We start from the raw sequence: 21827 nt of genomic DNA, 5'->3' as shown, positions 1-21827 counted from the left end.
GCATGTTTGGTTGGTTGTGTAACAATAAAGCTTATGTGGCCCTCAAAATAAGCCAGTTTCTAAACCAGCAGCATTCACAACATTTTCTTCCACAATAATCCCTGCAACCTGCCTCTGTTAATTTTGGGTATTCGAGAGGCAGGTACAATTATGTTTTAAATAGCACCTCTAATATTTCCAAATGTTCCTTTCTCCACCAAATAAGCCTGTGAAAGGTGCCTATTTCCATCAAAATGGAAGACAAGTGGCTTTTCCACCCCATTCAGTCGGTAGACGAGGTACAATTTTGTCCTCCACTGTCCTAAGCCACATCATCATCTCCAAAAGCCTCTCATCCATTACACTATTTGTCATTTAACCCTACTATCGCCCAATGTACCTACTTAATGGCCATGTGAAAGTACCGCAAATGGAACTCACACTCACATGGAGCGAAAGGCTATTTGAAAGGAGACGGTGCCATTTCTGTTATAGCTGAGCTGAGCAGAGCCTACCACTCAGTATGAGGGATGCTACATTAGCAAAACAAGTGTATCCTTTAGAAAGTATGGGTTAACGTTCCCCAGTATGGGTTAACGTTGCCAGATAAACTAGGTCCTGTTTCCCTGTCAGTTTAAAGCTGTACTCTTCTCCATTTGAAAGAGGCCTGGGATACAGGGAGATACTGAGGGACAGCTTGACTACAGAGGACTGTGTCCTCTAGATGTCTTCTCAGCTGAGGTGGAATGAGAAACAGGAAAACAAAAGTCCCAATATGATTAATCTAAAGAAACAATTACGTCAGTTTGTTATTATCAACTTTTATGAACTTTTCAAGGCATGATAGTAATATTGCCTTGGTCCACCTAGATAATAATGTTTGTATTTTGGTGGAATTTTCTGATGTTGCTTATTGTGTTGGCATGAGAAAGCAATTTATTTTTCCAAAAGCCAATTTCTTTCACGCAATTACTGCCTGCATGACCAGGGTGTTGATACTGAATAAATGGTTGAATTCATCAATAACACCAGCGGTACACCTGAGGTGGGAAGCAATTGAAAATGTTTAAAGGTTAATTATGCTGTTCTTGGTTGTCATACACACACACACACACTGATCCCTGCTCTCTCCTTCTCATAATGGCCAACTCTGTCAGATCCTCTGTTCTCAGCTGGGTATAAAACAGTGCCTGAGGCCAGGTGTGACTGGTGTCTTCAATCTGCTCTGGTTGCTCACTGGACTCTAAAGGCTTCCATCTCATGAGCTTACTCTCTTTTCTATCTCTTCTCTTCCTCTCTCTCTCTCTCTCTCTCTCTGGCTTTGTTTTTACCTCTTCGTCCCTCTTTCTCCCTCTTTCACTCTCTCTCTCTTTCACTCTCTCTCTCATTTCTTTTTACCTGTCTCTCTCTCTCAAAAATCAAATAAAATGTTATTTGTCACATGCGCCGAATGCACCTTACAGTGAGATGTTTACTTACAAGCCCCTTAACCAACAATGCAATTCAAGAAATAGAGTTAAGAAAATATTTACTAAATAAAATAAAGTAAAACATTTAATAAAAGTAACCCAATAAAATAACAGTACCAAGGCAATATACATGATGTACCTGTACCGAGTCAATGTGTGGGGGTACAGGTTAGTCGAGGTCATTTGTACATGTAGGTAGGGGTAAAGTGACTGCATAGATAATTAACAGCGAGGGGGGTCAATGTAAATAGTCCGGGTGGCCATTGGATAAATTGTTCAGCAGTCTTATGGCTTGGGGGTAGATTAAGGCCTTTTGGACCTAGACTTGGCACTCCGGCACCGCTTTCCGTGCGGTAGCAGAGAGAACAGTCCAGGACTTGGGTGACTGGAGTCTTTGACAATTCTTTGGGCCTTTCTCTGACACTGCCTAGAATGTAGGTCCTGGATGGCAGGGAGCTTTACCCCAGTGATGTACTGGGCCGTTTGCACTACCCCCCACTATCCTCAGTAGCGCCAGATGCCGAGAAGATGCCATACCAGGCGGTGATGCAACCGGTCAGGATGCTCTCGATGGTGCAGCTGTAGAACTTTTCGAGGATCTGGGGACCCATGCCAAATCTTGTTGGAAAAGGTGTCGTCGGGCCCTCTTCACAACAATCTTAGTGTGTTTGGACCATGATAGTTTGTTGGTGATGTGGACACCAAGGAACTTGAAACTTTCAACCCACTCCACTACAGCCCCGTTGATGTGAATTGGGGCATGTTCGGCCTGTAGTCCACAATCCTTTGTCTTACTCATGTTGAGGGAAAGGTTGTTGTCCTGGCACCACACTGCCTCCTCCCTGTAGGCTGTCTCATCATTGTTGGTGATCAGGCCTACCACGGTTGTCGTCAGCAAACTTAATGATGGTGTTGGAGTCGTGCTTGGCCGTGCAGTCGTGGGTGAACAGGGTGTATAGGAGGGGACTAAGCACGCACCCCTGAGGGAGCCCCCATGTTGAGGATCAACGTGCCAGATGTGTTGTTGCATACCCTTACCACCTGGGGGCGGCCCGTCAGAAAGTCTAGGATCCAGTTACAGAGGGAGATGTTTAGTCCCAGGGCCCTTTGCTTAGTGATGAACTTTCTGGGCACTATGTTGTTGAACGCTGAGCTGTATTCAATGAACAGGATTCTCACATAGGTGTTCCTTTTGTCCATGTGGGAAAGGGCAGTGTGTAGTGCGATTGAGATTGCGTCATCTGTGGATTTGTCCCAGCAGTATGCGAATTGGAGTGGGTTTAGGGTTTCCGAGATGATGGTGTTGATGTGAGCAATAACCAGCCTTTCAAAGCACTTCATGGCTACTGACGTGAGTGCTACGGGCTGGTAGTCATTTAGGCAGGTAACCTTCACTTTATGGGCACAGTAACCTTCACTTTATGGGACTATGGTGGTCCGCTTGAAACGTAGGTATTACAGACTCGGTCAGGGAAAGTTTGAAAATGTCAGTCAAGACACTTGCCAGTCGATCCGCGCATGCTCTAAGTACACATTCCTGTAATCCGTCTTGTGAATGTTGACCTGTTTAAAGGTCTTGCTCACATCGGCTATGGCGAGCGTGAACAGCTGGTGCTCTTGTAACCAGTGTGAAATTGCTAGCTAGTTAGTGGGGTGTGCGCTAATAGTGTTTCAATCGGTGACGTCACTCACTCTGAGACCTTGAAGTTAAACTGTTACACTCTCATGCATGCTTCAGTGTTGCTTGCCTGGACTGCAGCATTAAAGGCATTTAGCTCTTTTGGTAGGCTCGAGTCACTAAGCAGCTCGCGGCTGGGTTTCTCTTTGTAGTCTGTAATGGTTTGCAAGCCCTGCCACATCCGACAAGCGTCAGAGCAGGTGTAGTAGGATTCTATCTTAGTCTTTTATTCACTCTTTGCCTGTTTGATGGTTCGTTATCATGTCCATGTAATAATAATAATTATAATCTAACTGATCCCAGATCAGCACTCCTACTCTTAGACAAAAAAAAATTATACGGGATTCATACTCTCTAAGGTGAACATTTGGGGGTGCAGGTAACCTAGTGGTTAGAGCGTTGGGCCAGTAACCGAAAGGTTGCTTTATCGAATCCCAGAGCTGTCATTATAAATAAGACTTTGTTCTTTACTGACTCGCCTAGTTAAATAAAATAAAAACAGTGGAGGAATGCTATAAAAAAATGTAGCTGAAACACCCGTTGCTCATTCTAATGGTGATCACAAAGATCCAGTACAATCTATACAGTCTATATTTCTCATTCCACAATCATATTGCTGTAGTGCAGGGATCAATTTGTCAAGACGCAGACAAGATAGACGGAAAATATGAAACCCTTTCTTTGTCAGAATTCCCTCTGTGGTGTGGATAGATGGCTGGCACGGGTCATCAGCCCAAGCCGAGTTTCTTCATCTCTCTACATCTCTCCATCTCTTTATCTCTTCACCTCTCTCCATCTCTCATCATCTCACTTCATGTCTTCATCTCTCAATTCAATTCAAGGGGCTTTATTGGCATGGGAAACATATGTTTATATTGCCAAAGTAAGTGAAGTAGATAATAAACAAAAGTCAAATAAACAGGAGGTTAGGAAGTGCAGCTCAGTTTCCACTTCCTTTTGTGGGCAGTGTGCACATAGCCTGTCTTCTCTTGAGAGGCAGGTCTGCTTACGGCGGCTTTTCTCAATAGCAAGGCTATGCGTATTGAGTCTGTACATAGTCAAAGTGTTCCTTAAGTTTGGGTCAGTCACAGTGGCCAGGTATTCTGTTTAGGGCCAAACAGCATTCTAGTTTGCTCTTGTTTTTTTTGTTAATTACTTGACACATTGGAAAGAATTATCTTTTTGTTTTCTCATGATTTGGTTGGGTCTAATTGTGTTGCTGTCCAGGGGCTCTGTGGGGTTTGTGAACAGGACCAGCTTGCTTAGGGGACTCTTCTCCAGGTTCATCTCTGGAGGCTTTGTTATGAAAGGTTTGGGAATCGCCTCCTTTCAGGTGGTTGTAGAATTTTGATAATTAGCAAGTATCGGCCTAATTCTGCTCTGCATGTATTATTTGGTGTTTTACGTTGTACACAGAGGATCTTTTTGCAGAATTCTGCATGCAGTGTCTCATTTTGGTGTTTGTCCCCTTTTGTGAATTCTTGGTTGGTGAGCTGACCCTAGACCTCACATGAAAGGCAATGGGTTCAATAACTGATTCAAGTATTTTTTGCCATATCCTAATTGGTATGCCGAATTGTATTTTCCTTTTGATGGCGTAGAAGGCCCTTCTTGCCTTGTCTCTCAGCTCGTTCACAGCTTTGTGGAAGTGTAACGATTCTCTTGTGGTGAAGGAGAGTCGGACCAAAATGCAGCGTGTAGATTGCGATCCATGTTTAATAAACAAACGTAAAAACACGAATCAATACAAACACTACAAAACAAAGAACGTAAAGAAAACCGAAACAGTCCTATCTGGTGCAAACACAGAGACAGGAACAATCACCCACAAACACACAGTGAAACCCAGGCTACCTAAATATGGTTCCCAATCAGAGACAATGACTAACACCTGCCTCTGATTGAGAACCATATCAGGCCAGACATAGAAATAGACAAACTAGACATGAAACATAGAATGCCCACTCAGCTCACACCCTGACCAACCAAAACATAGTTTACTTTGTATATTTCTATGGTCAGGGTGTGACAGGAAGTTACCTTCGGCGCTGATGTTTAGGCCGAGGTACGTATATTTTATTGTTTGCTCTATGGTAACGGTGTCTATATAGCATTTGTATTTGTGGTAGTGGCAACTGAACCATTTTTGGAAGACCATTCATTTTGTTTTACTGATATTTACTGTCAGGACCTAGGTCTGGCAGAATCGGTGCAGAAGATCTAGGTGCTGCCGTAGGCCCTCCTTTGTTGGGGACAGAAGGACCAGATCACCAGCAAACAGTAAACATTTGACTTCAGATTCTAGTCGAGCGAGGCCATTTTGTTACGTTACAGCCTTATTCTAAAATGTATTAAATACGTTTTTCTCCTCACCAATCTACACACAATACGGCAGGGTAGCCTAGTGGTTAGAGCATTGGACCATAACCGAAAGGTTGCAAGTTCATATCCCCAAGCTGACAAGGTACAAATCTGTCATTCTGCCCCTGAACAGGCAGTTAACCCACGGTTCCTAGGCCGTCATTGAAAATAAGAATTTGTTCTTAACTGACTTGCCTGGTTAAATAAAGGTAAAATAAAATACACCATAATTACAAAATGAAAAGAGGTTATTTGAAATATTTGCAAATGTATAAATAAATTTAATTATATTACATTTACTTAAGTATTCAGACCCTTTACAGTACTTTGTTAAAGCACCTTTGGCAGCGATTACAACCTCGAGTCTTCTTGGGTATGAGGCTACAAGCTTGGCACACCTGTATGTTTAGAGTTTTCCCCATTCTTCTCTGCAGATCCTCTCAAGCTCTGTCAGGTTGGATGGGGAGCGTCGCTGCACAGCTATTTTCAGGTCTCCAGAGATATTCAATCGAGTTCAAGTCCGGGCTCTGTCTGGGCCACTCAAGGATATTCAGAGACTTGTCCCAAAGCCACTTCTGCGAAGTCTTGGCTGTGTGCTTAGGGTCGCTGTCCTGTGGGAAGGTGAACCTTCGCCCCAATCTGAAGTCCTGAGCGCTCTGGAGCAAGTTTTCATTGAGGATCTCTCTGTACTTTGCTCCGTTCATTTTACCCTCAATCCTTACTAGTCTACCAGTCAATGCCACTGAAAACATTCCCACAGGTTGATGCTGCCACCAGCATGCTTCACCGTAGGGATGGTGCCAGGTTTTCTCCAGACATGACACTTGGCATTCAGGCCAAAGAGTTCAATCTTGGTTTCATCAGACTAGAGAATCTTGTTTCTCATGGTCCGAGAGTCTTTAACCTCTCTGTGATATGTGGGACGGTCTCGCCAACAGCCAGTGACAGTGCAGGGCGCCAAATTCAAAACAACAAAAATCTCATAATTAACATTCCTAAAGCATACACATTTTAAAGATACAATTCTCGTTAATCCAGCCACAGTGTCTGATTTCAAAAAGGCTTTACAGCGAAAGCACCACAAACGATTATGTTATGAAAGGTTTGGGAAGCCACAGAAAAACACAGGCATTTTTCCAGACAAAGATAGGAGTCACAAAAAGCAGAAATAGAGATAAAAATGAATAAATAACCTTTGATGATCTTCATCAGATGACACTTATAGGACATCATGTTACACAATACATGTATGTTTTGTTTGATAAAGTTAATATTTATATAAAAAATCGGAGTTTACATTGGCACGTTCAGTAGTTCCAAAAACAACCAGTGATTTTGCAGAGCCACACAATTTACTGAAATACTGATTATAAATGTTGAAGGAAATACAAGTGTTACATATGGAATTAGAGATATTCTTCTCCTTAACTTCTTAGCACCACACGTCCCGCTAGGGCACCTCCCCCCACTGCTCAACTGACACAGTAGCACACGGAACGCAAAAAATATTCTTAGAAATATTTAACCTCCACACATTAACAAGTCCAATAGCTCAAATGAAAGATAAACACCTTGTTCATCTAGCCACCAAGTCAGATTTCTAAAATGTTTTACGGCAAAAACATAGCACATATTTATGTCAAACCACCACCAAAGATAGGCTAATTGACATAGACATTTTGTAGAACAATAGATGCAATCACAAAAGCAGGATTAAAAGTAAAATAATTCACTAACCTTTTGAAAGTCTTCATCAGATGACAGGAATAGGACATGTTATACAGTACATTTATGTTTTTTTCAATAATATGCTAATTATATCCATAAATCACGGTTTACATAGAAGGTCATGGCTAAAAAATGCTACAACAATGCCTGGAGAAATTATGGTAACTCTGCCAGATAACAGAAATACACATCATAAACGTTGACTAAATATACATGTTCTACATATAATTAGAAAGATACACTTCTTCTTAATAAAACAGCTGTGTTACATTTATTTTTAACTTTACAGATTTCGTTCACTAGGCTATAATGTGAGTCGGCGCTCAGGAATTACCATTTTGGCTCCTCCACAGAAACCCAAATTTAACACATAAATGTTCCCTTACCTTTGCTGTTCTTCCATCAGAAGACCTGGAAGGGTTTATACTTACCAAAAACAGCTTTAGTTTTGAAGTCTGTGTCTTTCGGATCATCAAACACGACATATTTCGGTTGAAATGCAGCCAAAAAGTAAAGTTAGTTCGCACCAAAACGTCGAAATTACATATTATATGTCGACTAAACTTGTCAAACTTGGTTCAGAACACAGCGTTAGCATGCTATATAGCTTCACCGCAATTCTCAGGACAAAGAGAAACACACGCATCGTTTAATCAATCTTGAAAGAAATACAGCACAGGCGCAGATTGCGCGTGAGAGTAACCTGTATTCTCGCACGACCGAAAGGTTTCGGTACGTCATTAATCTCGTGAGCGCACGAATCACACAATGAGAAGCCCCATTGAAAGCGGACACCGCGCTGAAGGCATAGGAAGTGTTCCCAGGACCGTAGGTGCTTGGGAAGGGTGGGGGCGATGACGTCAAAGTTGGGCCAACTTTTTGGATGACAAGAGAGAGTTTGGGAGAATGAGTGCCCTGAGAGTTCTGCTTTACTTACAGACATAATTTAAACGGTTTTAGAAGCTTTAGAGTGTTTACTATTCAATAATATTTATTATATGCATATGTTAGCAATTTTTTACAGATTTTTTTTCTGTTTACTATGGGCACGCATTTCACCAACGGGGGCAGTATTCTGCCCTAGCCTTAACAGGTTTTAATGGGTGCGTTAATGCAAGATTTTAAAACAACTTTACAGAAAAAGCAGAAAAAGCAAACCATGCAATAATAAACAACAAAGCAGCCAAAAAGATATCCGCCATATTGTGTAGTCAACATTAGTCAGAAATAGCATTATGAATATTCACTTACCTTTGATGATCTTCATCAGAATGCACACCCAGGAATCCTAGTTCCACAATAAATGTTTGATTTGTTCGATAAAGTTCATAATTTATGTCCAAATAGCTTCTTTTGTTAGGAAGTTCGGTAAACAAATCCAAACGCGCGTTCAGGTCCCGCCGAAAAAGTTCAAAACGTTATGTTACAGCCCGTAGAAACTTGTCAAACTAAGTATAGAATCAATCTTTAGGATGTTTTTTATCATAAATGTTCAATAATGTTCCAACTGGAGAATTCCTATGTCTGTTGAAAAACAATGGAATGAGAGCTAACTCTCTCGTGACAGCGCGTCAGAGCCTGTGGCACTATGCCAGACACCTGGCTCAATCCCCTCTCATTCAGCCCTTTCTGTGCTATGCTATCCTGAGGCACTCTTTTTCCCTCTCTCTCTCTTTCTATCTCTCTCCCTTCACAGTAGAAGCCTGAAACAACATTCTAAAGACTGTTGACATCTAGTGGAAGCCGTAGGAAGTGCAATATGACCCCATTTACACTGTATATTGGAATGGCAAAGAGTTGAAAAACTACAAACCTCAGATATCCCACTTCCTGGTTGGATTTTTCTCAGGTTTTCGCCTGCCATTTGTTATACTCACAGACATCATTCAAACAGTTTTAGAAACTTCAGAGTGTTTTCTATCCAATACTACTAATAATATGCAGATATTAGCATCTTTACTGAGTAGCAGGCAGTTTACTCTGGCCACCTTATTCATCCAAGCTACTCAATACTGCCTCCTGTCACCAAGAAGATACGTGACTTTTGGCAAACTCCGAGCGGGCTGTCATGTGTTTTTTACGGAAGTGGCTTCCGTCTGGCCACTATACCATAACGGCCTGATTGGTTGAGTGCTGCAAAGATGGTTGTTCTTCTGGAAGGTTCTCCCATTGCCACAGAGGAACTCATGAGCTCTGTCAGAGTGACCATCGAGTTCTTGGTCACCTCCCTGACCAAGGCTCTTCTACCCCGATTGCTCAGTTTGGCCGTGCGGACAGCTCTAAGAGGAGTCTTGGTGGTTCCAAACTTCTTCCATTTAGGAATGATGGAGGCCACTGTGTTATTTATCTCTCTTCATATCTATTTCTCTCTCCATCTCTTCCTCTCTCTCTTCATCTCCCTTCATCACAACATTTGTCTGGTTTGTTGTGGAGCCCTTAGTGCACATCAGGTAGAGAGGACACCTTTGCCAGTCTCCCATCGCTGGGTTGCGTCCCAAATAACACCATATTCTCTATAAAGTGCACCACTTTTGCCCAAGGCCCATAATGCACTGATCAAAAGTAGTGCACTTAAAAGGGAATAGGGTGCCCTTTGGGACGCCACATGGGAATACCGTAAGGAGCCTTAAGGGGGAATGCCAGTCGGCCCACTGCTATCTATGTTATGAAGGATCAAAGAGCGTCGTGGTCACGTTTGATGCTCAGTGTCGATGGGACTCTTTCTGACTCATGTATAGGCCTGTTATGGGAGTGCTGTGCGTGTAGATGTCTTACTGACGGTGTGTGTGTGTGCGTTTGTGTGTGTGAGCTTGTTTTGGAGTACTTTCTGTGCTATGCTATCCCGAGGCACTCTTTTCCCCTCTCTCTCTTTCGATCTCTCTCCCTCTCCTCCCTTGTTTTCTACCCCACCCACTCATCCACTCTGTCTCACTCCCTCCCCTTCTCCCACTCACCCCCAACCCCTCCCTACCTACCTACCTCTCTCTCCATCTCCCTCTCCCTCCTCCCGCTCTCCCTCCATCCCTCTCTCCAGTCCCTGCAGTGGAGCTCTCCTCCATGTGTGTTTATGAAGGCCCAGGGAGAGAGAGTAGAGAGAGTGAGGGGTTCCACCTGCCCACAGCCTGTTAATTACTAATCCGTATGTACATGCTTTGCACATTTGCTCATCCACACATATCCCTACGCCCCGGAGTTAACATGTTCCCCCAGAGCAGGTACTCCCCAACTGGGGTACTCTCAATGCCGTCGGGGGTACGTCAAATATAAATGTGATTCACATTTTCAAACAGTCCATTTATATTTTCCAACAGGGCAATACCTTTGGGTGAGTTTTTTTTCTTACCTGAGTTATCTCGTTTCGCTGCCAAAAATACAATTAAACCATCTAGTGTTCAGCGAAATAACAACATAATGTCAAGTACAGGTAGCCTAGTCAAATAATTAACATCCAATCACATTAACCGTTACTCTCTAAATGGAATTCCACTAACGGTCCGTATGTAGCCAAATGTAGCTGCTGCTCATTCCGTTTGCTTAAAAATGTATAAATGGTTAAAGAAAGTAGGGCCCGTGTCCATAAAGACACATACCAGCTCTGCTGGTAGTACTGCTACTATCAGCAGTACTACAGCAGCACTACACCTGCCCCTGTTGATGACACAAGTTGTTCTGCTTCCATGAGCACATCCAATGCTAGCATCAGTAATTCTACATTTGTTGGACACTGACAGTTGTGAATCTGATGCAGCCGAAGAGCTACTGCCCCCTTACCTGGGAAAGCACCGAACAACAGATAGGGATGTTGGACCATTGAAGAGGTGCAAATATGATGAGAAATACATTGATTTGGGCTTCACTTATATTGGGAGTAGTGCCTTTCCTCAGCAACAGTGTGTTATATGTGCCGAAGTACAGTCATGGCCAAAAGTATTGAGAAGTATAATTACGAGCATTCCATAAGTGTCAAAGGCTTTATTGACAATTACATGAAGTTGATGCAAAGAGTCAATATTTGTAGTAATGACCCTTCTTTTTCAAGACCTCTGCAATCTGCCCTGGCATGCTGTCAATTAACTTCTGGGCCACATCCTGACTGAGGGCAGCCAATTCTTGCATAAACAATGCTTGGAGTTTGTCAGAATTTGTGGGATTTTGTTTGTCCACCCGCCTCTTGAGGATTGACCACAAGTTCTCAATGGGATTAAGGTCTGGGGAGTTTCCTGGCCATGGACCCAAAATATCAATGTTTTGTTCCCAGAGCCACTTAGTTATCACTTTTGCCTTATGGCAAGGTGCTCCATCATGCTGTAAAAGGCATTGTTCGTCACCAAACTGTTCCTGGATGGTTGGGTGAAGTTGCTCTCTGAGGATGAGTTGGTGCCATTATTTATCCATGGCTGTGTTCTTAGGCAAAATTGTAAGTGAGCTCACTCCCTTGACTGAGAAGCCACCCCACACATGAATGGTCTCAGGATGCTTTTCTGTTGGCATGACACAGGACTGATGGTAGCGCTCACCTTGTCTTCTCCGGACAAGCTTTTTTCCGGATCCACCAAACAAGTGAAGTTCCCGTCAGCCTCCGCAGTTCCCGTCAGCCTCCGTAGCTCCCGTCAGCCTTCGCAGTTCCCGTCAGCCTCCGCAGTTCCCGTCAGCCTTCGCAGTTCCCGTCAGCCTCCGCAGTTCCCGTCAGCCTCCGCAGTTCCCGTCAGCCTCCGCAGCTCCCGTCAGCCTTCGCAGTTCCCGTCAGCCTCCGCAGTTTCCGTCAGCCTTTCGCAGTTCCCGTCAGCCTCCGCAGTTCCCGTCAGCCTCCGCAGTTCCCGTCAGCCTCCGCAGTTCCCGTCAGCCTCCGCAGTTCCCGTCAGCCTCCGCAGTTCCCGTCAGCCTCCGCAGTTCCCGTCAGCCTCCGTAGCTCCCGTCAGCCTTCGCAGTTCCCGTCAGCCTCCGCAGTTCCCGTCAGCCTTCGCAGTTCCCGTCAGCCTCCGCAGTTCCCGTCAGCCTTCGCAGCTCCCGTCAGCCTCCGCAGCTCCCGTCAGCCTCCGCAGTTCCCGTCAGCCTCCGCAGTTCCCGTCAGCCTTCGCAGCTCCCGTCAGCCTCCGCAGCTCCCGTCAGCCTCCGCAGTTCCCGTCAGCCTCCGCAGTTCCCGTCAGCCTTCGCAGCTCCCGTCAGCCTCCGTAGCTCCCGTCAGCCTCCGTAGCTCCCGTCAGCCTTCGCAGCTCCCGTCAGCCTCCGCAGTTCCCGTCAGCCTCCGTAGCTCCCGTCAGCCTTCGCAGATCCCGTCAGCCTCCGCAGTTCCCGTCAGCCTTCGCAGTTCCCGTCAGCCTCCGCAGTTCCCGTCAGCCTCCGCAGTTCCCGTCAGCCTCCGCAGTTCCCGTCAGCCTCCGCAGCTCCCGTCAGCCTCCGCAGCTCCCGTCAGCCTCCGCAGCTCCCGTCAGCCTCCGCAGCTCCCGTCAGCCTCCGCAGTTCCCGTCAGCCTCCGCAGCTCCCGTCAGCCTCCGCAGTTCCCGTCAGCCTCCGCAGTTCCCGTCAGCCTCCGCAGTTCCCGTCAGCCTCCGCAGTTCCCGTCAGCCTCCGCAGTTCCCGTCAGCCTCCGCAGCTCCCGTCAGCCTCCGCAGCTCCCGTCAGCCTCCGCAGCTCCCGTCAGCCTCCGCAGCTCCCGTCAGCCTCCGCAGTTCCCGTCAGCCTCCGCAGCTCCCGTCAGCCTCCGCAGTTCCCGTCAGCCTCCGCAGTTCCCGTCAGCCTCCGCAGTTCCCGTCAGCCTCCGCAGTTCCCGTCAGCCTCCGCAGCTCCCGTCAGCCTCCGCAGCTCCCGTCAGCCTCCGCAGCTCCCGTCAGCCTCCGCAGCTCCCGTCAGCCTCCGCAGTTCCCGTCAGCCTCCGCAGCTCCCGTCAGCCTCCGCAGTTCCCGTCAGCCTCCGCAGTTCCCGTCAGCCTCCGCAGTTCCCGTCAGCCTCCGCAGTTCCCGTCAGCCTCCGCAGCTCCCGTCAGCCTCCGCAGTTCCCGTCAGCCTCCGCAGCTCCCGTCAGCCTCCGTAGTTCCCGTCAGCCTCCGCAGTTCCCGTCAGCCTCCGTAGTTCCCGTCAGCCTCCGCAGTTCCCGTCAGCCTCCGCAGTTCCCGTCAGCCTCCGCAGTTCCCGTCAGCCTCCGCAGTTCCCGTCAGCCTCCGCAGTTCCCGTCAGCCTCCGCAGTTCCCGTCAGCCTCCGCAGTTCCCGTCAGCCTCCGCAGTTCCCGTCAGCCTCCGTAGTTCCCGTCAGCCTCCGTAGCTCCCGTCAGCCTCCGCAGCTCCCGTCAGCCTCCGCAGCTCCCGTCAGCCTCCGCAGTTCCCGTCAGCCTCCGTAGTTCCCGTCAGCCTCCGTAGCTCCCGTCAGCCTCCGCAGCTCCCGTCAGCCTCCGCAGTTCCCGTCAGCCTCCGTAGTTCCCGTCAGCCTCCGCAGTTCCCGTCAGCCTTCGCAGTTCCCGTCAGCCTCCGCAGTTCCCGTCAGCCTCCGCAGTTCCCGTCAGCCTCCGCAGTTCCCGTCAGCCTCCGCAGCTCCCGTCAGCCTCCGCAGCTCCCGTCAGCCTCCGCAGCTCCCGTCAGCCTCCGCAGCTCCCGTCAGCCTCCGCAGTTCCCGTCAGCCTCCGCAGCTCCCGTCAGCCTCCGCAGTTCCCGTCAGCCTCCGCAGTTCCCGTCAGCCTCCGCAGTTCCCGTCAGCCTCCGCAGTTCCCGTCAGCCTCCGCAGCTCCCGTCAGCCTCCGCAGCTCCCGTCAGCCTCCGCAGCTCCCGTCAGCCTCCGCAGCTCCCGTCAGCCTCCGCAGTTCCCGTCAGCCTCCGCAGCTCCCGTCAGCCTCCGCAGTTCCCGTCAGCCTCCGCAGTTCCCGTCAGCCTCCGCAGTTCCCGTCAGCCTCCGCAGTTCCCGTCAGCCTCCGCAGTTCCCGTCAGCCTCCGCAGCTCCCGTCAGCCTCCGCAGTTCCCGTCAGCCTCCGCAGCTCCCGTCAGCCTCCGTAGTTCACGTCAGCATCCGCAGTTCCCGTCAGCCTCCGTAGTTCCCGTCAGCCTCCGCAGTTCCCGTCAGCCTCCGCAGTTCCCGTCAGCCTCCGCAGTTCCCGTCAGCCTCCGCAGTTCCCGTCAGCCTCCGCAGTTCCCGTCAGCCTCCGCAGGTTCCGTCAGCCTCCGCAGTTCCCGTCAGCCTCCGCAGTTCCCGTCAGCCTCCGTAGTTCCCGTCAGCCTCCGTAGCTCCCGTCAGCCTCCGCAGCTCCCGTCAGCCTCCGCAGTTCCCGTCAGCCTCCGTAGTTCCCGTCAGCCTCCGTAGCTCCCGTCAGCCTCCGCAGCTCCCGTCAGCCTCCGCAGCTCCCGTCAGCCTCCGCAGTTCCCGTCAGCCTCCGTAGTTCCCGTCAGCCTCCGCAGTTCCCGTCAGCCTCCGCAGTTCCCGTCAGCCTCCGCAGCTCCCGTCAGCCTCCGCAGTTCCCGTCAGCCTCCGCAGCTCCCGTCAGCCTCCGCAGTTCCCGTCAGCCTCCGTAGTTCCCGTCAGCCTCCGCAGTTCCCGTCAGCCTCCGCAGTTCCCGTCAGCCTCCGCAGCTCCCGTCAGCCTCCGCAGTTCCCGTCAGCCTCCGCAGCTCCCGTCAGCCTCCGTAGCTCCATTGGTGCTTTATTATTCATTGCTCCATTAAATGATTAATGTTGGTTTCAGGGTGTCATGGATTCAGGGTATCAGGGTGTCAGCGTGTCAGGGTGTAATGGATTCAGGGTATCAGGGTGTCAGGGTGTAATGGATTCAGGGTGTCAGGAGATCAGGGTGTCAGCGTGTCAGGGTGTAATGGATTCAGGGTGTCAGGGGATCAGGGTGTCAGCGTGTCAGGGTGTCATGGATTCAGGGTGTCAGGGGATCAGGGTGTAAGCGTGTCAGGGTGTCAGGGCATCAGGGTGTCAGAGAGGCAGAGTTAGCTTGTCAAGGCGTCAGCTTGTCACCATGCCAGGTCGTCAGCATGTTAGGTTGTCAGGGTGTCAGGTGTCAGGGTGTTAGGTCGTCAGGTGTTAGGTTGTTAGGGTGTTATGTTGTCAGCGTTTCAGGGCGTCAGCGTGTTAGGTCGTCAGTGTGTCAGGGTGCATATTGTTTAGCCATCAAATTATACAGCAGAGGAATGAGGAAGTCCAGTTCATGTCCTCACTGCCTTCTCATACAATGAAAGTGAGTGTGTGTTTGTTTTGGTGTGTGTGTGTTGGTGTGTGTGTGTGTGTGTGTGTGTGTGTGTGTGTGTGTGTGTGTGTGTGTGTGTGTGTGTGTGTGTGTGTGTGTGTGTGTGTGTGTGTGTGTGTGTGTGTGTGTGTGTTTTGGTGAGTGTGTGTTTTGGAGTGTGTGTGTGTGTTTTGGTGGGTGTGTTTTGGTTTGGTGGGTGTGTGTGTCTGTTTTGGTGTGTGTGTGTGTGTATGTGTTTTGGTATGTGTGTGTGTGTGTTTTTTGGGCTGCACATCATGAGATACTCTACCTCAGGCGAGCTATAGCTCGAGACTTCCTTAGATATCCTGCACCAGCTGTTATTTACAAAAAATACATAGTCCTCAGCCCCTTGTCTTACCAGACGACGGTGTTCTATCCTGCTGGTGCAGCGTATAACCAGCCAGCTGTATGTTGATAGTGTCGTCGTTCAGCCACGACTCCGTGAAGCATAAGATGTTACAGTTTTGAATGTCCCATTGGTAGTTTAATCTTCCGTGTAGGTTGTCTATTTTATTGTCCAAAGTTTGCACGTTTGCTAGCAGAATGGAAGGTAGTTGCGGTTTATTTGACCGCCTACGAATTCTCAGAAGACAGACCGCCCTCCGGTCCCTTTTTTCCCGCCTCTTTTTTCACGCAAATCACAGGGATCTGGGATTAACGGAAACGTTAACGAAAAAAAAAATAATCTTCCAGTCCGTGGAGAGTAATCCCAGTGCTGATGTTCAGAAGTTACTTTTGGTCATATGAAACGGTAGCGGCAACATTATGTATAAAATGAGTTTTAAAAAAAATCGGTTGGGGTCATGTAAAATGGCTGCCTTCGTCTCACACCGCCATTTTGGTGTGTGTGTGTGTTTTTTTTGTTGGTGTGTGTGTGTTTTTGGTGTGTGTGTGTGTGCATGTGTCTGTTTGTTTGTGTATGCACATAAACTTTTCGAAATGTAATTACCTTCATTTGCAGCTACAACTGGGCTAAATTGGGTTAAATCCACTGGTACTGTTGCATCACTCTGGTTTCTTTAGTCTTTCTAATGTCTCTCCCTCTCCCTCTCTCACTCGTTCCAGCACCACCAAGATTCACTAAAGTTCCCGTAGACCAGATTGGCGTATCTGGGGGTGTGGTCTCATTCGTGTGCCAGGCGACAGGAGACCCTAAGCCCCGGGTGAGCTGGAACAAGAAGGGGAAGAAAGTCAACTCCCAGCGAATTGAGGTGAGACAGTGTAACCTTGTAACCCTACACTGCCCCCTACTGTTGTGGATGTAGTATGGAATAATACATCTGAATATAATATACATAATAAATACAATTTAGAGGACACATTTATCCAAAGCAACTTACATATTTGTATATGTGGCCCCAACAGGAATCGAACCCACAACCCTGGCATTGCTAAAGCTTTTACAAACTGAGCCACACAAGACTATTCGTTCATTTGACATGGATATACCACTTCTTTGTTTCACCGAGGTAGATCATTTACTTGTACACAAACTACATCACGACAGATTTAACCAGGCATCAATTACAAGAAACCAGTGACATGACATGGCACAGTGCCAATGCAATCTACTTGTCCTTTTCCACTTGAGTGACTAGCTGAATTTGACGTTTGTTTGACGTTCGGTTCTAGTAGTGGCGTGCTACTTTCCCCCTGCGCCCGCTGTGCCTTATTTATGATGTTTGTTTGTTGTGTGTCTCTGTGTGAGCCCAGATGGTGTGTCTAAAGTCATGATTGATTCTCAGGGTTTCCTTAATTAACACACTCCTCACATCGACAGCACACACACACAGATGCGCTAACACACACTCTTGTGCTAACACACTATCACGTTAACAACACTGCCAGCGTACTTAGGAGGGAAGAAGATGGTACCTGAGTATTATTAAGAGAAGAAGAAGATGGTACCTGAGTATTAATAAGAGAAGAAGAAGATGGTACCTGAGTATTAATAAGAGAAGAAGAAGATGGAACCCAAGTACATGACAAGTATAGGACAGGCATGTACAGGACAAATAGAGGACAGGTACAGGACAGGCATGTACAGGACAAATACAGGGGAGTACAGGACAAGTACAGAACAGTACAGGACAAATACACATTGACACACACACACTGCAGACTCTGGTTCAATCCTGGGCTGTATCACAACCGGCCGTGATCGGGAGTCCCATAGGGCATTGCACAATTGGCCCAGAGTTGTCCGGGTTAGGGGAGGGTTTGGCAGGACAGTACAGGACAGGACAAGGCCAGTACAGGACAAATACAGGACAGGACAAGGCCAGTGCAGGACAGTACAGGACAAGGACAGTACAGTACAGGGCAAATACAGGACAAGGCCAGTACAGGACAAATACAGGACAAGGCCAGTACAGGACAAATACAGGACAAGTGCAGAACAAGTACAGGAGAGTACAGGACAAATACAGGACAAGTACAGGAGAGTACAGGACAAATACAGGACAAGTACAGGAGAGTACAGGACAAATACAGGACAAGTACAGGACAAGTACAGGAGAGTACAGGAGAGTACAGGACAAATACAGGACAAGTACAGGACAAGTGCAGGACAGGTACAGAGCCATACAGGACATGTACAGGACAGGACAAGTACAGAACAGGTCAAGTCCAGACAAGACAGGTACTAGCCCAGGACAGTACAGGACAGTACAGGACAAACACAGGAGAGTACAGGACAGGTACATTACAAGACACATACAGGAGAGTACAGGACAGGACAGGTACAGGACAAGTACAGGACAGGTACATGACAGGTACATGACAGCTACATGACAGGTACAGGACAAGTACAGGACAGGTACAGGACAAGTACAGGAAATGTAGAGTATAGGACAAGTACAGGACACATTTAGGACAGTACAAGACAAGTATAAAAAAAGGACAGGACATGTACAGGACAAGTACAGGACACATTTAGGACAGTACAGGACAAGTACAAAAAAACAGTACAGGACAAGTACAAAAAAAACAGTACAGGACAAGCCCAGTACAGGACAAGTCCAGGACAGTACAGGACAGTACAGGACAAACACAGGAGAGTACAGGACAGGTACATTACAAGACACATACAGGAGAGTACAGGACAAGTACAGGACAGGACAGGTACAGGACAAGTACAGGACAGGACAGGTACAGGACAAGTACAGGACAGGACAAGTACAGGAGAGTACAGGACAAGTACAGGACAGGACAAGTACAGGACAAGTACAGGACAGGACAGGTACAGGAGAGTACAGGACAAGTACAAGACAGGTACTAGCCCAGGACAGTACAGGACAGTACAGGACAAACACAGGAGAGTACAGGACAGGTACATTACAAGACACATACAGGAGAGTACAGGACAGGACAGGTACAGGACAAGTACAGGACAGGTACATGACAGGTACATGACAGCTACATGACAGGTACAGGACAAGTACAGGACAGGTACAGGACAAGTACAGGAAATGTAGAGTATAGGACAAGTACAGGACACATTTAGGACAGTACAAGACAAGTATAAAAAAAGGACAGGACATGTACAGGACAAGTACAGGACACATTTAGGACAGTACAGGACAAGTACAAAAAAACAGTACAGGACAAGTACAAAAAAAACAGTACAGGACAAGCCCAGTACAGGACAAGTCCAGGACAGTACAGGACAGTACAGGACAAACACAGGAGAGTACAGGACAGGTACATTACAAGACACATACAGGAGAGTACAGGACAAGTACAGGACAGGACAGGTACAGGACAAGTACAGGACAGGACAGGTACAGGACAAGTACAGGACAGGACAAGTACAGGAGAGTACAGGACAAGTACAGGACAGGACAAGTACAGGACAAGTACAGGACAGGACAGGTACAGGAGAGTACAGGACAAGTACAGGAGAGTACAAGTACAGGAGAGTACAGGACAAGTACGGGACAAGTACAGGAGAGTACAGGACAGGTACAGGACAAGTACTGGACAGGTACAGGACAGGGACAGGACAGGGACAGGACAAGTACAGGACAAGTACAGGACAGGTACAGGACAAGTACAGGACAGCAAATGTAGAGTATAGGACAAGTACATGACACATTTAGGACAGTACAGGACAAGTATAAAAAAAAGGACAGGACATGTACAGGACAGTGCAATTTCAGTACATGACAGTCCAATCCCAAACTGTTTTGCATTCTCTTCCGCTAAGACTGAGAAAAAACGATTGAACTGTGGATCCAATGATTGCTATTTCCTTGCTTTTAAAAAGTAATTTTATGAAGATTCGAAATCGTTGCATTTCCCCTCCAGCAGCTTTTGCTTTGATATTGATCTGGACTCAGTCACAGTGCTGTTTCCTCATTAGCGCTGTAGCCTTGAGATTCATCATGACTCGACGCTGAACCGTTCGGCTGACAACAGGCACCTCCACACACCACTTCACTTGGTCACCAGCATCTATCCATACGTGTGTTCTCTTTGTTATATATGATGGAAATCACATGTAAAATCACATGTATAGCGTGATCTATGAGTACAATATGAGCACACTGTACTCTCCTGTACTTGTCCTGTCCTATGTTATGATTATTAGTTGACATTGCTGAGAATGAGGGTTTATACTCTGCAAAGGTACTTTTTTCGAATCATAATTGTCCTAATGGATGGCTTTGAACATTTTGAAAACATTAAACTAACTAACCTAACCCAAAACTAACCTTATTCCATGATGACCTTTTCTGAAGACTTGGCCACTGGACTAGCATAGCGATGTCCTGGCTCATATTCTGAAGCTTTGCAGTGAATAAAATGGTATACAGTATGTGAAATCAAAGGTGCCCTAGTTGAGGAGTCTAGCTCCTAGAAGAATAGTTAGGTTCTCTTTAACTCTAAAACAGATCGCTATAACGTTGCCCTTTCTCTCTGACACAGACTATAGAGTTCGATGAGGGTGCCGGCGCCGTCCTTCGGATCCAGCCTCTACGAGCGCCGCGGGACGAGAACATCTACGAGTGCGTGGCGGAAAATAGCGAGGGTGAGGTCAACGTTAACGCCAAGCTGTCCATAATCAGAGGTGAGTCACTCGACGGTGCCTAATGATGAGGTCCTGACCAATGGACCAATATGGAGTCCATTGTCCAATAGTCTTGCAATATATAGTGTTTGATTGCTCACTGCACCAATATTCTCAGCCAGCTTCACGCATAGATGTTTGTTTATTGTACTAGTACCTTCTAGCTCAGGGGTCTCTAACCTTTTCTAGCATGAGAGCTCATTTTAAAAAATGAAACATGTCACGAGTCATATAGTCATTTTTCTCTAGCTTTCAAATAGTCACATTCTTCTCTTCTTCTCTGCAACTCTTCCCTAGGTCCTTAGTGTACAAGAGACAGTAGTGCACAATGTTTTCTGCCGATATACCTGGTAGAATAACAGTTAATTAACAACTCTAAATGGGGCTCTATAAAATCTGAGATTTGTTTCCCAAATTTTGTTTTATGTTTTCCCAAATTATGTTCCGTTAGATTTTTATATATTTTTGTATATTTTCACTCTCAACATTACAATTGTTTATAGAGAAACAACAGAATTGGATGTCGATGCTTAAATCACATCTGAATACCTTTTTTAAAGGGGAAGAAAACTAACACATTTAGATTTGTTTTGTGTAATTCCCCCTTAATAACCTCTTTGGGCTAGGTGGGACGCTAGCAACCCACCTCGACAACATCTGGTGAAATTTTAGAGCGCGAAATTCAAAATACAAAAATCGTAATATTAAACATTCATGAAAATACAAGTGATTTACATTGTTTAAAAGCTTAGCTTCTTGTTAATCCAACCGCATTGTCAGATTTCAAAAAGGCTTTACGGTGAAAGCATAACATACGATTATCTGAGGACAGCGCCCTGCATACCCCAGCATTAAAAACATTTTCCAAACCAGCAGAGGCGTCACAAAAATCTGAAATAGCGATCAAATTAATCACTTACCTTTGAAGATCTTCCTCTGTTTGCAATCCCAAGGGTCCCAGCTACACAACAAATGGTCGTTTTGTTCGATAAAGTCCTTCTTTATATCCCCAAAAAGTCAGTTTAGTTGGCACGTTTGATTCAGTAATCCACCCATTCAACATGCAGACAAAGAAATCCTAAACTTCATCCAAACAAGTCAAACAACATTTCGAATCAATCCTCAGGTAACCTAATATGTAAATAAACTATCAAATTTAAGACGGAATGTAGTAAGTTCAATACCAGAGATAAATCACAAAGCCCTCATCCACGCCCGCCACAAGACTACAGTCCTAATGAGAGACAACTTGAAAAACTACAACTACTAGCTCATTTTTCAAAAAACAAGCCTGAAACCCTTTCTAAAGACTGTTGACATCTAGCGGAAGCCTTGGGAACTGCAACCTGGG

At 46.8% G+C, this 21827-nt stretch overlaps 1 protein-coding gene across 1 annotated transcript in view; it reads left to right on the top strand.

The window, feature by feature from the left end:
- The window catches only part of LOC109881252 (receptor-type tyrosine-protein phosphatase S), a 418713-nt gene that overhangs the window by 190023 nt on the left and 206863 nt on the right, over positions 1-21827 (top strand). The window contains exons 4-5 of the mRNA XM_031822228.1: positions 16471-16616; positions 20335-20476. Coding sequence (XP_031678088.1) covers positions 16471-16616; positions 20335-20476 — 288 coding nt within the window. The remainder of the gene's footprint in view (positions 1-16470; positions 16617-20334; positions 20477-21827) is intronic.

The sequence above is a fragment of the Oncorhynchus kisutch genome, linkage group LG4 (assembly GCF_002021735.2).
Source record: "Oncorhynchus kisutch isolate 150728-3 linkage group LG4, Okis_V2, whole genome shotgun sequence".
Taxonomy (NCBI): domain Eukaryota; kingdom Metazoa; phylum Chordata; class Actinopteri; order Salmoniformes; family Salmonidae; genus Oncorhynchus; species Oncorhynchus kisutch.
This window is presented reverse-complemented; position numbering and strand designations above follow the sequence as displayed.